The sequence below is a fragment of the Phacochoerus africanus genome, chromosome 2, assembly GCF_016906955.1.
Source record: "Phacochoerus africanus isolate WHEZ1 chromosome 2, ROS_Pafr_v1, whole genome shotgun sequence".
NCBI lineage: Eukaryota > Metazoa > Chordata > Mammalia > Artiodactyla > Suidae > Phacochoerus > Phacochoerus africanus.
In genome coordinates, this window is record NC_062545.1 from 131,842,435 (window position 1) to 131,859,432 (window position 16,998).

General features: G+C 42.3%; 1 protein-coding gene and 1 non-coding gene across 2 annotated transcripts in view; one reads left to right on the forward strand and one right to left on the reverse strand.

Moving 5' to 3' along the window:
* Positions 1-11,929, reverse strand: part of RTF1 (RTF1 homolog, Paf1/RNA polymerase II complex component) — a 55,893-nt gene extending 43,964 nt beyond the window's left edge. Inside the window, exon 1 of the mRNA XM_047766662.1 lies at positions 11,712-11,929. Within this exon, the coding sequence (XP_047622618.1) occupies positions 11,712-11,927 (216 nt within the window). The 5' untranslated portion in view covers positions 11,928-11,929. The remainder of the gene's footprint in view (positions 1-11,711) is intronic.
* LOC125121672 (U6 spliceosomal RNA) lies at positions 7,038-7,140 on the forward strand. Its single transcript, XR_007133553.1, has one exon. It is a non-coding gene; the product is annotated as a U6 spliceosomal RNA (small nuclear RNA).
* Positions 11,930-16,998: the final 5,069 nt, after the last annotated feature.

The window sequence follows — 16,998 nt, forward strand, 5'->3', positions numbered from 1 at the left end:
AAGAAGCAGGAGAGGTTAAGTAACTTACCCAAGGTTATACAGCTAGTACATGACAGAGCCAGGATTCAAACCAAGGCAGATAAAATTTAGCTCCTATTTCAGCCACAGTTTATATTATCCCCTTGTGCCAAGAAAAGAGAAAAATACAACTAATAAATACTAGAAATATTATTTCTTGATGATGGCAGTGCTATACAATTACAGGTTAAGTGCCAAGACTAATTTTTTAAAAAACAGGCTGCTGTAAAATAGCTGTTTTCTTCTTCTAGTCTCTTTCTATTTTAGGACTATACCCTCTTTGGCCAGAATGAGAAAATGACCTTCTCAGATTAACAGCTGACACCATCTCTTCTTTATAAGCAATCGAGAAATGTTACTCTTCTCGTTTCATTAGAGAGAGCTAGCATACTAACTTCCTGAAAAGGCTTCACATGGTAAAAACACTCCTAATTTTTCATACCAAAATAACTCCTATGACCAAATGCAAAACAGCAATATTTGTGTGTTTAGTCTTTTAAAAACTTGAGGTATAACTTACATACAATACATTTGATCCTCTCTTATGGACAGTTTATGAGTTCCACAAATATATACAGTTGAACCACTCCCACAATCAAGATATAGGACAGTCTCATCACCCCCCCAAATACCCCTCTAATTTGCACTTGTCAATAGTACTTAACATTTTGATATGAAAAAGTAGAGCGTTCTTATGATCTGAAGCCTTTTCAGGAAGTTAGTGCTCTTCTTATCCCTCCCTCCATCTGCTGCCAAGCAGACCCGTTTTATGAGCCTTACAGTCCTGCCTATGATAAAAAGTCATATATATAGAATCATAGAGTATGTAGTCTTTTGAGTCTGGTTTCTATACTTAGCATAATACATTTGAGCTCATCCATGAAGCTGGGACAGGTGTCAGCAGTTTGTTTCTTTTTATCGTTAAGTAGTATTCCATTGTGTGGATATACCACACTTTGTTTACTTATCTACTAGTTGAAAAATATGTGGATTGTTTCCATCTTGGGGGGATTATATGTTTATGTACAGGTTTTTGTATAAACCTAAGTTTTTATTTCACTTGGGTAAATACCTAGGAGTGGTATTGTGGGTCATATGGTAACTTGTGTATGCCCTTTACTATTACCTTTGGTTTCACATTATTTTCATGCAAATTTATTATAATTAGAAAGACATCTGGTAAGTAATGTCTTTCCTGACCCTCTGAGGTTCACAAATGCAGGAGAATTCTGTTTTAATACCTATTCATTACAACAGGGATTAGGATATGCTAGCAATCAAATCCTTTCCTGGAACACTATTTTTAAGCAGTAGATATCCATTTAAAGTTACTGTAACTAAGAGTTCCCTGGAGGCTCAGCTGGTTAAAGATGTTGTTACTACTTGTGGTGCAAGTTCCATCCCTGGCCAGGGAAAAGCAATGGCCTCCCCCCAAAAAAAGTTACTGTAACTAAAGTGTTAAGATGTTAGTATTGCCTTCCTGCTAAAGAGATTTCACTCTAAATTATTAAGAACTTAACAACTGCCTCTGGTAGGCACAGTCCTGCTTCTTTTAAGACATTAAATACCATATTAACAATAGTATAGAGGAAGCAAATATCTTCTTAGTGTGAAATATACCCTTTCCACAAGCTGAGAATTGTACAGGAGTTACTGGGGGAACTCATGGCAAGGCTACTCTTCATAGTTAAATCCTTTATATTTTATTGAAGGCTCATAATTAAAGCCGAACATACTAAGGTGCAATGAAAGGTCTTGCCAGCACTGCACACGTGAAGAGATCATCTGATTTGCTACCAATAGGGGTTGATTTATCCAACACCAGTACTCGAAAAAGCCAATCTAAATCTGATTGATGCACAGGGGTAGGTCCATCTGCAGCTCTCTCCTGCCAGCCCATTTCACTATGCCCCACTGGGTGAGCTGAATTTCTGTGTGTCCAGTGGTTCTCTCTGACCATCATCCCTGTATTTCACCTCATCTAATAAAAACCTTCCCTACTTATCTTGGCCTTCCACTAGGATGGAATGGCAGTGTGTGGTGCCAGCATGGTATATCACATTTAAGCTGAAGATCTGCTGAGAGTGATGCTGCCCATGCCAACATACTATAGGTATGGAGGATGCCATTAACACTGCTTGAAAAGTCATATTTAAACTAGGCAGCCAAAACTGAGACCCTAAAATAAAGCAAGTCTAATTGCAAGGTAGTATTTATTAAAATAGTATTAGTCTGGTTAAAATTACAATTCTAATCCATTAATACATGAAGACTCATAAACCTTAGGATTTATTTCCCCACCCTTTCATTCAAAACAGCCTACTTTTGCAATGTCTATCTGGATCAACCTGTAATAAAGCAACTTTGCTTCCCCTTACTTAAAGGAAATTAAATCTCACGGTTTGTTGTTGTTGTTTTTGTTGTTTGTTTTTTTGGCGGACTACACCCTTGGCATGTGGCTGCTCCAGGGCCAGGGACTGAACCCATGCCACAGTTGCAATCTGCGCCACAGCTTTGAAAACACCGGGTCCCACAGGTGCCACACAGGAACTTCCAAATCTCTCCTCTTTAATCAAATGTGCCATGATCACTGGATACACTGTGCCTCAGAAAAGGAGAATAAGAGCCCATATGGATAATGGATAAACCTCAGAAGCTTATATAGCTAATTAGTATGCTGAGCTGTATTTCACTTATTCATTCCACAAATACAACTAATATAAGTGATTACTAGCAGCTGGGGTGACCAAACATCTTGGTTTGCTCAGGACTGTCCTGGTTTAGCACTGAAAGTCCTGAATTCTGGAAAATTAAGACAGAGAGTTCCCCTGCTACCAGCACCTACTATGTACTAAGTTCTGGGTAGATAGTCATGCAGAAAAGATACACAGTCCTTGACTTCATGGAATTTAAAACCAAATGAAGGAAACTGAAAAGAAACAGGTAAAGAAAAAATTATATTTAGTGATAAGTGCTAAGAAGGAAGTGAATCAAGGGAATGGGGAACCTGTCTGCGAAAGGGTAATTAGGGGAGGCTTCTCTGAGGCAATGGTGTTTAGGTCGAGACTAGAAACTTGGGGGGAGGAGACAGGGTGCAGTCTTCTGGACAGAGGTCTTCAGATAGAATAGATGCCCTGAAATTAGCAACAGCTTGGCTTAGCCAAACACCTGAAAGGAAACCAGTATGACTGGAGCTTCACAGGCAAGGGGGTGGTGGTGGGCGGGATGCAAAGTGGTAGGTTAGAGGTAAGAAGAAACATCATTCCCAGATTTATAAAGAGAGATCAGGAGAATGAATTTTATTTGAAGGCAGTGGAGAGCTATCAAAAGGTTTTAAGCAGGGGTGTAACCATCCCCGAGGGCTTTTATTAATTAATTAATTAATTTGTTTATTTATTATTTGGCTGCACCAGCTACATGCAGAAGTTACAGGGCCAGAGATGGAACCCTTGCCACAGCAGTAACAACACAGGACCCTTAACCCGCTGAGACACCAAGGAACTCCCCAACTTTCCCTGAGGGTTTTTTAAAGAGCACTCTGACTGAGAGAGGAACAGGCTAGAGGGGCCAGGGAGGAAGTGCAGAGGAGTCAGGAGGAATCCGGGGCAGTGTCATCAGAGTGGATGATGACCTGGACAAGCTAAGTAGCCAAAGGGACAGAGAGGAGTGGGAGGACTTGAGAGATGCAGGGGAAAGGGTAGTAATTCATAGAGGTTTAAATCTGAGACATTAATTCCCATTCTTTCTTTCATATCAAAATTGCTGAGAATGGAACATCATTCCAACAGTGAACACTGGTTACTTTTCAGGAGAGAGGAATAGAGTCATTGTATGCATAGGTGTTTGTGGAACAGGGGGGTATTTCTGTTTTGCTGGTACTGTTTCAACAAGCAGGTACTATTTTTAGAATTAAAAAACAAAAGAAAACAAACCAAAACAATGAACATACACACAAAACCCCTTCTGAATTAGTAATTCCAAAGTGGCAGTATAACATTCCTTTACATTTCACATGACTGGCACTAAATGTGGCAACGTCCCCATTCAATTCCCAGCAAAATAATTATAATTACAGATAAAATACTGAGTTATATAAATGCCCACAATGTCAAAGAACTGATGAAATTAAGTTTTCCGCTCATTCGAAATAAAAAGCAGATAAAAATTTTTAAAAATTCTACCATTCTACTTAGTTCCCACTTAGACACTTTCTAACTAATGCACATTTCCACGCCTTATAGAAGATATATCAGTATTATAATAGACTGGCTAAAGCAAGAACTCCCAAGCTGACAGTGTCCTTTTATCTCCAAGTAATCCTACCAATAGTCAGAAAAGTTAGAATCTAACTTTCCATCATGATATGACAAGCAGCATTTGCTTATTCCACAAATACTTATTAGTTGTCCACTCAGTGTCAGGCAGGCATTATTTTCAACCACCCACTCAATGTCTCTACTCGAAAATCTCATGGCTAACTTTTTTTTTTCTTTTTCTTTTTAGGGCCACACCTGTAGCATATGGAGGTTCCCAGGCTAGGGGTCTAATCAGAGCTATAGCCACCAGCCTACTCCAGAGCCAAATTTGAGTCGCGTCTGCAACCTACACCACAGTTCATGGCAACACCAGATCCTTAACCCACTGAGCAAGGCCAGGGATCAAACCAGCAACCTTGTGGTTCCTATTCGCATTCATTAACCACTGAGCCACGATGGTAACTCCACTAGTCAGATTCTTAAGCCACTGAGCCACAACAGGAACTCCCTCTCATTGATAACTTTAATCTCTACCTATCCAAGACTGAACACATGTTCTTCAACTTCAAACCTGATCTTCTTCCAGGGTTCCCCGTCTCAAGCCGGAACTTCCTCTTCCTCACCCCCAACATCCAATCAGTCATCAAGTCCTCTCAGTTTGACAGCCTGAATATTGTGTCCAGTTGAATCCACCTTTTGCCATCTCTATCACTACATCAATTTAAGGATGGCATTGTTCAACAAATATTGGCAAGGTGCATGCTGCAGGCCAGGCACTGTTCCAGTATAGGGACACTACACTGAACAAACAGCCTTGCCCTCTTAGAGCTTCCATTCAAGTGGAAGTTATGCTCTCCACCATCTCTGACCTGGACTCCTCTATCTGCTACCTAACTGGTATCCTCTCTCCAGATTACTCTCAACAGAGCAAACTGGGAAACCTTTTTTTTTTTTTTTTTGGCTTTTTAGGGCTATACCCACAGCATATGGAAGTTCCTAGGCTAGGGGTCGAATCAGAGCCACAGTGGCCAGCCTACACCACAGCAATGCGGGATCCGAGCCACCTTTGCGACCAACACCACAGCTCATGGCCACGCCGGATACTTAAACTCACTGAGCAGGCCGGGGATGGAACCGGCACCCTCATGGATCCTAGTTGGGTTCCTTAACTGCTGAGCCATGAAGGGAAGTCTGGAAAACTTTTCAAAGGACAGATCCGAACACCTCTTCCACCTTAAAACCGTTCAGTGGTTTCTCATTACTCTCAGAATAAGGTCCACGGTCTTTATATTGCCAACCTGGAACTTCTTTTTATTTTTCCTTTTTTTTTTTTGCCACACCTGCAGCAGGTGGAAGTTCCCAAGCCAGGGATCAAATGTGCACCACAGTAGCAACCCGTGCTGTTGTACTGACAACACAAACCCTTAACCGGCTGAGCCACTGAGCCACAAGAGAACTCCTAAAACATTTTTTTTTCTTTTTAGGAACGCACCCGCAAGCATAAGGAAGTTCCCAGGATAAGGACTAAATCAGAGCTGCAGCTGCCAGCCTATGCGACAGCCATGGCAACATGGGATCCAGGCCATATCTGCAACCTATACCGTACGTAGCTTGTGGCAATGCCGGATCCTTAACCGACTAAGCCAGGTCAGGGATCAAACCCACAACCTCATGGATACAAGATGGATACAACGCTGGATTCTTATTAACCCACTGAGGCACAATGGGAACTCCCCTAAAACTTTTTAACCACAGCTCACAGTAAGATAAATTATACCTAGTGACCCAGTGTGTATACACACACGTATATATGTGAAACACAGGTTTTATTAAGCAATACTTATCTTTACTAGATCTGATATATGATGTTTTTATTTGATTCAATTTTTTTAAAATTTGATATTTTTTGGCTGCACCCAGGGCATGTAGAAGTTCCCCAGCCAGGAATCAACCTGCACCACAGCAGCGACCTGAGCCATGAAGGTGCTAGGTCCTTTCCTGCCTCAACACTTTTGTACATGTTAGTCCCTCAACCATGAACTCTCACACGTCCCTCTACTCTTCAGTCTCCTAATCGCTTTGTTCTGACCCATATTCCAGGTCTCATTTAAATGTCACTTCCATCAGGCTAGCATAGGGACACCCTGGTCAAGCTCTCACAGAATCCTTGCTCTTCTTCAGAGCCTGTAATGCAAGTGTAATGAAATGACTCTAAGCAATGCCAGCCTCTGCTCCTCCCTCCCCCCACTTTGAAGGTAGACACTGCTTCCATTTTGCTCCCTCAATAGCCCTATTGCCTAGCACTGAAACATTTGTTGAAAGATTAAAAAAAAAAACAAAAAAACAACAACTTTGCCCTTGGGGAACTTAAGGTCTAGGAAGGGAGCAAATAAAGACACCAAGAGAACCAATGTCGAAAGATAGGCTTTGAATTTTTCCTAAAAGCCTCTCTGTTAAAGCTCCCAAGGGATTCAGTCTTCCCCAAAGAACCATTTCTAAAGAAGAATCAAGTGAAATCGGCAGATAAGTTACATCAGGCTAGATGCAACATTATGACACAAAATAAAACTTCGCAAGTTAACATTGACACATCTCACAAATTCATCCTATACTTCAAACTCTGCTCTGACTAATGTAAAAAGACTATCTTAATGAGAAACACAACTTTTAAATTTCCCAACTTTTCTGGGGAAGGTTTATTATGGAAGGATACTTTATAACAATGGTGTTTTTAACATATAATATCTAAAAATAATTCCTAGAGTGCTTGCTTCAGCAGCACACATACTAAAGTAGGAACAATAGAAGATTAACATGGCTCCTGCACAAGGATAACTTGTAAATTCATGAAGGGTTCCATATTTTTACTGTCAATTTTCTTAAGTGTGATCATGGAATTGTGATTACATAAGAGAATGTCCTTGGAAGTTCCCTTGTGGAGCAGTAGGTTAAGGATCCAGTGTTATCTCTGCTGTGGCTCTGGTTACAGCTGTGGTGTGGATTTGATCCCTAGCCTGAGAACTTCTACATGCCACTGGTGCAGCCAAAAAAAAAAAATTAATTAAAAAAAATTTTTTTAGGAGTTCCCGCCGTGGCGCAGTGGTTAACGAATCCGACTAGGAACCATGAGGTTGCGGGTTAGATCCCTGCCCTTGCTCAGTGGGTTAACAATCTGGCGTTGCCGTGACCTGTGGTGTAGGTTGCAGACGCGGCTCGGATCCCGTGTTGCTGTGGCTGTGGCGCAGGCCCGTGGCTACAGCTCCGATTGGACCCCTAGCCTGGGAACCTCCATATGCCGTGGGAGTGGCCCAAGAAATAGCAAAAAAAAAAGACCAAAAAAAAAATTTTTTTTTTAGTTTTTTAAAAAAGAGAATGTTCTTATCAGGAGATGTGTGCTGCCAACAGTTATGAGTGGAGTAGCACAAAATCTTTAACTTATTTTCAAATCGTTCATCAAAAAAAAGTGTGTATACATATACACACATTTACAACTGTTGATTCTAAATGGTGGAAATATGAGTGCTAATGTTAATCTTTTTGATATTTAAAATTTTTTCACAATAAAAATGCAGACAAATAATTCCTAGAAAATACTTACAGGTCTATTTCTTTTTAAAAAGCAAAAGGTTACTTATGGCTACTTCAAGGAGAATGAGCAGAGAAAAACAGGAAAGGATAACAAGTCACTATTTTAAATAAGAATGGAAATTATGAAATAAAGCATTCTAGTATGCATACAGCTTTTTTTTTTTTTTTTTTTCCTTTGAAAAAGACAGAGTAAAGTGTTTTGTTTTGTTTTAAATGGCTATACCTGCAGCATATGAAGTTCCCAGGCCAGGGATTGAATCTGAGCCACCGCTGCAACCTATGTCACAGCTGCAGCAATGTCAGATCCTTAATCCACTGTGCCACGCCAGGGATCAAACCTGTGCCGCCACATAGACAACAAGGGATCCTTAACTCACATATCACAGCGGGATTTCCCAGAGTAAAGTTTTTATAAATACTGACTTGTACTAAAATGAATAGACAACTCTGATTCCTTTATTATCAGGGATGCTTTACATTTTATAGGACCTATTGCATAAACATTATTCCATAAAGAATGACACATATTATCTCCATAGAGGTACATAATGGCGTTAAAAAAAAAGCCTAGATTTGGCTCAAATTGTTGTTGTTGTTTTTCCAAGAGGCGCTAAATGCAAGTATCTTCATGATTTGCAATTCTAAAATGTTGAAGAAAGGGTGTGGCCAACGGAAAAAAATAAGGTCATTATTAGGTCACACATTAAAATAAATCCTTCAAATTCTCAAAGGTCTGAGTTTTTAAAAACCTTGAAAGTTAAAACACATTTTAAACAACTTCAGTTACTACATACCTCTTCCCACTAAGAAGAAAGGAAAAAAAAACAGGCCTAAAAAAAAAAAAAAATCCCAACAATTCAAACAGCTTCAGAGATTTAGAAAAACAAGCAGGTTTTGCTACCTGAAAAATGTTAAGGTCCTTCGGTTATATGTGAAGATATTTCTCTCCCAAACTACTTGGAGCATCTTACCAAAAAGATTAAAACTTGCATACAGACAGTGGTCTCAATGTCTAACACAAATTTAAGCACCTGGGCTGTAAAAATGCAGACAGTACCCTGGGGGGTCTGATTCAGTAGGTTCTGGGATGGGAGTCTCTGCAAAGTACACCTTAAACAAGTAACTCCAGCAGTTTCTGACACATTTCTCCTCCTACCTCCAGGAAAAACCAGTGTAGAAGGCCCATCTCCCTCACCTTCAGTAAGGACTAACTTGAAGGTACTATTTCTGACATAATGGCTTAGATTCCCATCTGAAAAACAAAAGATCTCCTTACCACTGTACTCCACTCTCACCATAAACACTCAGAGATTTGTCATAGTTTGTTTTTTTCCACAAGGACCATACACTAGACAGCAAATACAATGTTATACCCCCAACAAAAGCCCAGAACTACTAGATGGAGCAGTCCAAGGCATCTTGATGAAGGCCCAGAATGCATTAATTTTGTTCTGAGGATTCCTAAAAACCCCAAAAACAGGTTGACTTTGAACATCTGCTAAAGATCTCTGGCAAAACTTCTGAAGAGCATAGATGTTTCTTCTTGATTTCTCTGAGAGACTGGCAGAGTGCTGAACAAATAGAATATACTGATGCCTCTGTTAGGATGTGCAGAAAAGGGAATTTTGATCCTGTTCCAATCTGATAACAGAATGTCAATGAGTAGTTAAAGAGGAGGAAGTTGAAATTGCTGTTAAAATGCATTAGGTATTACTTACAAATTTTATGCTAATGTCTTTTCACAAATAGATAAAGTTGGTTTTAAAGTTGCAATCTCCTCCAGTTCGCACTTTGGCAAAGCTTTTTGTCAATCAGGTAAAATCCCACTACTACAAAAGGAAATTTTCAACTCATGTCATTTGTTAAAATTCTGTGGAAAATCACCAAAAACAGGATAATTTACAGCTTAGTTCGCTCAACTTCAGAGTATATGTCTTAAGAGTGCTTTACCAAGGAAGCCCCCCAAATAATCTATTTAACTGATGTATCAATTTCTGCTATTCAATGTACTTTACAAACACAAATTCTAGCACTAGAGAAGATGGCTAAGAAACATCATTTTCATTTTGCAATATGAGAAACAGATTAAGTTGGTAGGTGGAAAGAATCTACAGATTTGGGTTCAAATTCCACTAACAAGTTGTGTAAATCTGGATAAGTTACATTTTCAACTTCCATTCTCATATCTAAAACCAGGGAAACATGTACCAACTTCACCATAATTTGAAAACTTGACAATGTAAATAAATCACTTAATTGAGGTAAGCTGTTCACTCCAGGCCCTACGTAAATGGTAGCTGATGTTATTATCAGAAATATCTGTATTTCTAGATTAGGAAATAGGTGTTTTGTTTTGTTTTTTTTAAGTTCCAATCCTCTTAAGTGTAAGTCTAAAATTATCAATCAAATTTTTACAGTCAAGAGTGACTTTTTTTCTATTTTTGTAAATTTCAGGAGCCTTTCGGTACAAATATTTTCAACTTAACTTTCAATTCCTATCCCATAACAAGGTTTCTATTTCTTTTAAAGTTCTCCACAGGTCCCACTATTTTCCCACCTCCCACCTCTCTACTACCATTTTCAAAACAGCACTCTTTTCTTCAACACATCTCCAGCCCCTTTCTTAAAGTCCTCCCCTTTCATGACCTAATATTTTAGCCTGATACCTCTGGCCTAATACAAAGGACTTCCCAAGAAGCCATTTATAAAAAAGCTTTAGTTCAGAAGTGCTTGAACTAACATTAACTCTTACAAACACTTAATCCTTCAAATAACCCAATCAGATATACAGGGATGATGTTTTATCTAGACTTTACAGTTATGGCCAAAGATACATACCCAGTAAACAACACTGTCCAGCCTAGAACTCAAGAATTTCAGACTCTAACTGGAGTACTCTCTCTACTCAACTTATAAAACTACTCCCTCTTGCATAAGTCTTTCTTTACATTGTCTCTTCACACAATATGGGGGGGAACCCTCTTTGTATTTCCTGGTATCACTAGAGCATTGCTACAAAGGACAACTTCATCCCTATAATATTTTCTAGAGTAAACATTTCAAGCAGTCCCAAGACAGACCAAAAGTTACTTTCAATGGTTCCTGAACATCTTTCAAGTAGAAAGAATTCTGCGATGCTACATGAAAAGGGCCAAGAGGCCTAGCCACAGTCCCTCCGTGCCGCCCTAGATATTTCTCCACTTCTGCCCTCTTTCCTCCTCCCAAGAGCTCTCTTCGGTCTGACATCTCAACGGGGACCCTTCTCAACCACAAACGACCCTAGCTGCTAAACAGATTCGTGCTCACAGCTAAGTCTTCCTCGCGAAGCACGGGAGAGGTTCCCCGGAACAGTACGAGTGTCCCTCCTCTCGGTTCAGACCCTTGTCTGAAAAACTTCATCTTCCAGCGCCCGCACATTCTCGGCCTCCCTCCCCCCACCGCCCCACGATCACCCTTGCACCTCCTCGAAAACCTCCTTGCCTAGCGGGTTGGCGGGTGATACTTCCTATCTCTCCGTTCCTGGATTGCTTGCAGCCTGTCGCCCCGATCTGGATCTGGCAGATCAAGGACCCCTCCACTCTCCCGAGCCCGAGGCCCACCAGTCTGGTCCCTGCCCCGCCTCCCCGCCCAAGGCGCCAAGTCCTCGGGGCTCCGTCTCCAGGCCCCAGCCAGACTCCAAAGGCCCTGGGCACTGCGAGGAGGGCAGAAAGAGGAGGCAGTGGCGATCAGGGCACGGGGCGGGCCAGGCATTCCAGACAGGAGGCCCGGGGCCCGACCGGCTCCTGACTAGGGTGGCCAGGACTCAGCCCTCCCGCTCGGCTGGCCCGCGCCTCCGCGGCCTGCCCTCACCTGATCCAGGTTCTCGTCGCTGCCGCTGTCCTCCGTGTCTGAGTCGATCACGACGCGGCCTTTCCGCTTCTTTACCATCGTGGTCCCCCGGCTCCCACGCCGGACGCCGCCTGGACTCCCCTCTTGCCCGCCTGCCAGTGGGACCGCCACTGCCACTGCCGCCGCCGCCGCCGCCGCCGCTGCTGCTGCTCGACCCACACAAAGGCGACCGCGCATGCGCGCTCCGCTCCGCCCCGGCCCCGCCCCTCGCTCGTCGCACGCCGTTCGCCGGCGCCCAGTGCCCCGCCCCGCCCCGCCCCCGACGCAGCGTGAGAGGCGGGGGTAGCAGACTAGGTTACGGGCGGTCCCATATCCCGCGCGGGCAGCTGAAAGCTTTGGGTGTGTCTGCTGTGGGGATGAACTTCATGCGCTGCCTACCTGTCGTGGACTAGAGCTGCAGACATCTGAGTTCACTTTAAAGAGCCTTTCAACTGTCCAACCCTGATGGCCTGTTGAGGACAACGTCAGGGCCGCCCGTCTGGAAGGCACAAATCAGCTGGACCACGCTGAAGGCACCTGTTTTGGGATGAAGCCTGCCTACCTGGGCTGTGCAAGTAGCAGCTGAACTCGGACCTGGAGGATGCATCTGATTTACCCAAAAGAAGAGAGAGGGAGGGGTGTTCCACGCAGAGAACCGCTCGATCAACGGCCCAGCGATAACAGAAAAAGTTGGGTCAGGAAACTGAAAGTTCATTATGGCCGAACAGAGGGTATGATGTGTGGGGATGAGGCTGCGGAGGGACGAACAGCCAAATCATTCAGACCCTAATAAACTATAATAGAAAGTTTGAACTTTGGTTTTAAAAGACTCTAAACTGAAGAACTGTATTCTCAGATTTGTGTTTTAAAAGGATTACTCTGGCTGCAGTGCGGTGAATTGATTAAGAGGGAAGGAGACTAAGGCAGGGAAACCACTTTGGCTGTTGATGTCATTTTGGTAACAGAGGATGGTGCCCTGAACTAGTGGAAATAGGCGTGGATGGATCCTGGATCATTTAGAAGGTAGAATTATTAGGACTTGAAGATTAGTTAGTTGAGAGAGGGAAAAGGTGAGGTACCAAATACAAATGATGCTTTGGTTCTGACTTAGGAAGCTGGTGGTGAATGGGCCTTCATGGAAATAAGGAACTTAAGTGGAGAGGAGTTTTGGGAGACTAGTGTTCAGTTTTATGCTTGTTGAGGTCAGCTGATAAAAAGGACAACTTCAGAAGTAATTTCTTTGTGGGATCTGTAATATAAGGTAGGGAGCATAAACAATGATTTGAAACTGTTCTTAAAAAGTTCTTGGAGTACATTAATTCTTTTTTTTTTTTTTCTTTTTAGGGCTGCAAGTGTGGCTTATGGAAGTTCCCAGGCTAGGGGTGTAATCAGAGCTGTAGCCCAGGGCCTACACAACAGGTACAGCAATGAGGGATCCTTAACCCACTGAGCAAGGCCAGGGATCAAACCTGCATCCTCCCAGATACTAGTCGGGTTTGTTACCGCTGAGCCACAATGGGAACTCCCCATTAATTCTTTTTTTTTTTTTTTGTCTTTTTGCCTTTCTAGGGCTGCTCCCACGGCATATGGAGGTTCCCAGGCTAGGGGTCTAATCGGAGCTATAGCTGCTGGCCTACACCACAGCTCACGGCAACGTCAGATCCTTAACCCACTGAGCAAGGCCAGGGATCAAACCTGCAACCTCATGGTTCCTAGTCGGATTCGTTAACCACTGAGCCACAACGGGAACTCCCCTCATTAATTCTTTATTCTGGTAGTGCTGAGACCTCAGTCTTCCTTGGGCATTTCTTGGCACCAGCAGGCTGATGAGTTCTTGCTTATTTTCTTATTCTTTTCTCCTTTACTGTCTAAATTTTATTTCATCTAGCAACTTTATATCACAAATGTGCATACCTTAATATAATAATAAAAGAAGATGTATTGTAGAAAGAGAAATCCCTGGAGCTAAACACATACCTCTATGTCCAGTCTGCTGCCAACTAGCTTGAAAAGGTTTCAGGATTAAGGTAGAACAAATAACCTAAATAAGGCCCAACTACCTCTTTACTCCAAAAGATTTTTCCTAAGAGGAGTCCCCTATATTTCTCTTCCCCAACATATCCTTGAAACTGAGCCCATGGCCACGATGACCCAAAATGACCAGGACACTGCCCCTATTTCTAGCTACCCTGAAGACTGATGCCCTTCTCTGAGTACCCTCCTTAAAAAATCATAATAAAAGAAAGCCATACTATAGGAGTTCCCATTGTGGCACAGTGGAAACAAATCTGACTGGTATCCATGAGGATGCAGGTTTGACCCCTGGCCATGATCAGTGGATTGGGTGTTGCCATGAGTTGTGGTGTAGGTGGGAGACATGGCTTGGATTACGAATTGCTGTGGCTGTGGCATAAGCCAGCAGCTACAGCTCTGATTTGAGCCCTAGCCTGGGAACTTCCATATGTATGGCCCTAAAAAGCAAAAAAAAAACAAAAACAAAAACAAAAAAACACCTGCCCCAAAAAGCCACTATATAATCAGTGACCCTTAACTGCAATTAAGAAAGATAGCTTCTTGGGAGTTCCCATTGTGGCATAGCAGAAACAAATCCGATTAATATCCACAAGGATGCACATTCAATCCCTGGTCTCACTGGTTTAAGGAGCCAGCCTTGCCATGAGCTATGGTATAGGTGGAAGAGGCCATGGATCTCAAGTTGCTATGGCTGTGGTATAGGCTGGCAGCTACAGCTTCGATTTGATCCTTAACTGGGAACTTCCATATGCCGTAGGTGTGGCCTTAAAAAAAAAAAAAGAAAGAAATAGGTTCTTTATTTGGGTGAAATAATTGATTTTCAGCTTTTGTTATTTTAAAATTAAAAAAATTTTTTTTTTTGCTTTTTTTAGGGATGCATCTGCCCTATGGAGGTTCGAAGACTAGGGGTTGAATTGGAGCTGCAGCTTCCGGTCTACAGCACAGCTACAGTAATGCTGGACCCAAGCTGCAGCTTGGAGCAATGCCAGATCCTTAATCCACTGAACGAGGCCAGAGATGGAACCTGCATCATCACAAACACTATGTTGGGTTCTTAACCTTCTGAGCCACAATGGGAACTCCAGAATACTTTTTTTTTTTTTGGTCTTTTTATCCTTTTAGGGCTGCACCCGCCACATGTGGAGGTTCCCAGGCTAGGGGTGTAATCGGAGCTGTAGCCGCCGGCCTACGCCACAGCCACAGCAACGCCAGATCCAAGCTGCATCTGTAACCTACACCACAGCTCACGGCAGTGCCAGATGTTAGACTTCCAGCCTCCAAAATTATGAGAAATTTCTGTTCTTTATATGCCACAAAAATTACTATGTATTCATTAACAATTTTAAATAAACTTCTTTACAACTATATCTAAAAATATATTTGAAAATAGTGATACAAGGGGCATTCCCATGTGGCTCTGAAGGTTACGAGCCCTACTAGGATCCATGAGGTTGTGGGTTTGATCCCTGGCCTTGCTCAGTGGGCTAAGGACCTAATGTTGCCACAAGCTGTGGCATAAGTCGCAGATGTGGCTTGGATCTGGCTTTACTGTGGCTGTGGCATAGGCCAGCAGCTGTAGCTCCAATTCTGTGCCTAGCCTGGGAACTACCATATGCTGCAGGTACAGCCCTAAAAAGGAAAAAAAAAAAAAAGTAATACATGTATGTACGTGAACATTGAGAGGAGAACCAGGGAAATCATTACTGTGTATATTTGCCATGAGGTTGCAGGGTTCTCCTGATGAGTTCAGATCTGTAAACTGGCCAATATCTGAAGGTGAGCAAAGGATGGTCATTTTCCATTGGGGCAAATGCCCTTGGTTCCCTGATTACCCAACATTAATTTCTTCTGATAGAAAATTGAGAAGTACCCTGGTTGGCTGCCTATTTTGCCTTGGGGATGCTGTTAACCATCTCCATAATTCTCTGAAGGCCATGCCTACTTGACTGATACTCTGACCTTTCCACTCATTATGTGGCATCTACCTGGCTTCTGGCGGTTAAGTGCTGCCACCTGGCCTTTTGTTTCAAGACCCTGTCACCCTTTTGTTGATAGTGAGCCTAGTTTTCTAACATCCTCTCCTACTGTCAGTCCTGGCCAGCAGTGAACTTTAGTGATGCTGGTACACTTCTTACCATCACATTCCTATGGTCTTGGTAAATGCAGTATCCTCTGAGTCTTCCCATGGAACATAATCATTCTGTGGGATTTATGACATTATATGGTGCATCCATTTCATGCTCACTTCTCTGAGTTTTTAAATCTCTTCCTATACCATCCGTTTTGGCAATTCTGGCATTTTTTACCTCATGTAGGCTGTAAAGTTTTCTGTACTTCTAAGAGTCATTCCAGTAACAAATTTGTACCATTTCCTGGGGTCCTTGACAGAATGATAAATTCTGTATCTTGGAGTTCCTGTGGTGGTTCAGCGATTAATGAACCCAACTAGGATCCATGAGGATGTGGATTAAATCCCTGGCCTCACTCAGTGGGTCAAGTATCCATTGTTGCTATGGCTGTGGGATAGGCTGGCAACTGCAGTTCTGATTGGACCCCTAGCCTGGGAAATTCCATATGCCACACTCACAGCCTTAAAAAAAGTGAAAAAACAGAACCTGGAAATTCAAGATCTTCAGAGCATCCATCAGATATCCCCATTCCATGTGTCATAATTCCATTATTTCCCAGCTAGGGCCCTTAGCTGACTTGCATTGCTTGGGAGTTTTACCTTATTGGAGCTTAAACTATTCTGATGATTATCCTGCCCTCCACAGCAGCAGGTGTTGAATTCCTCGTCCTGTGCTGTTGAGGAGGCCCTCTGGCTTTCACACTTAGCTTTCAGTAACAGAACCTAATTCTACTATACTTATAATTATTCTGCCCCCCCCCCCAATATTTTTTGAAGTATAGTTGATTTACAATGTTGTGTTAGTTTCAGGTAAACAGCAAAGTGATTCAGTAAAATACACACATATTTTTCATATTCTTTTCCTATATAGCAAGATATTCCTACAGCATATCTTGCTATATAGTAAGACCTTTTTGTGTAGCTATGTTATATATAGTAGTTTGTATCAATCCCAAACTCCTAATTTATTCCTGCTGTAGTGCCATAGGATTGGCAGTGTCTTTGCAAGGTTTGATCTCTGGCCCAGCATAGTAGGTTAAAGGATTAATCATTGCTACAGCTGTAGCACAGGCTGCAATTATGGCATGAGTTCGATCCTTAGCCCAG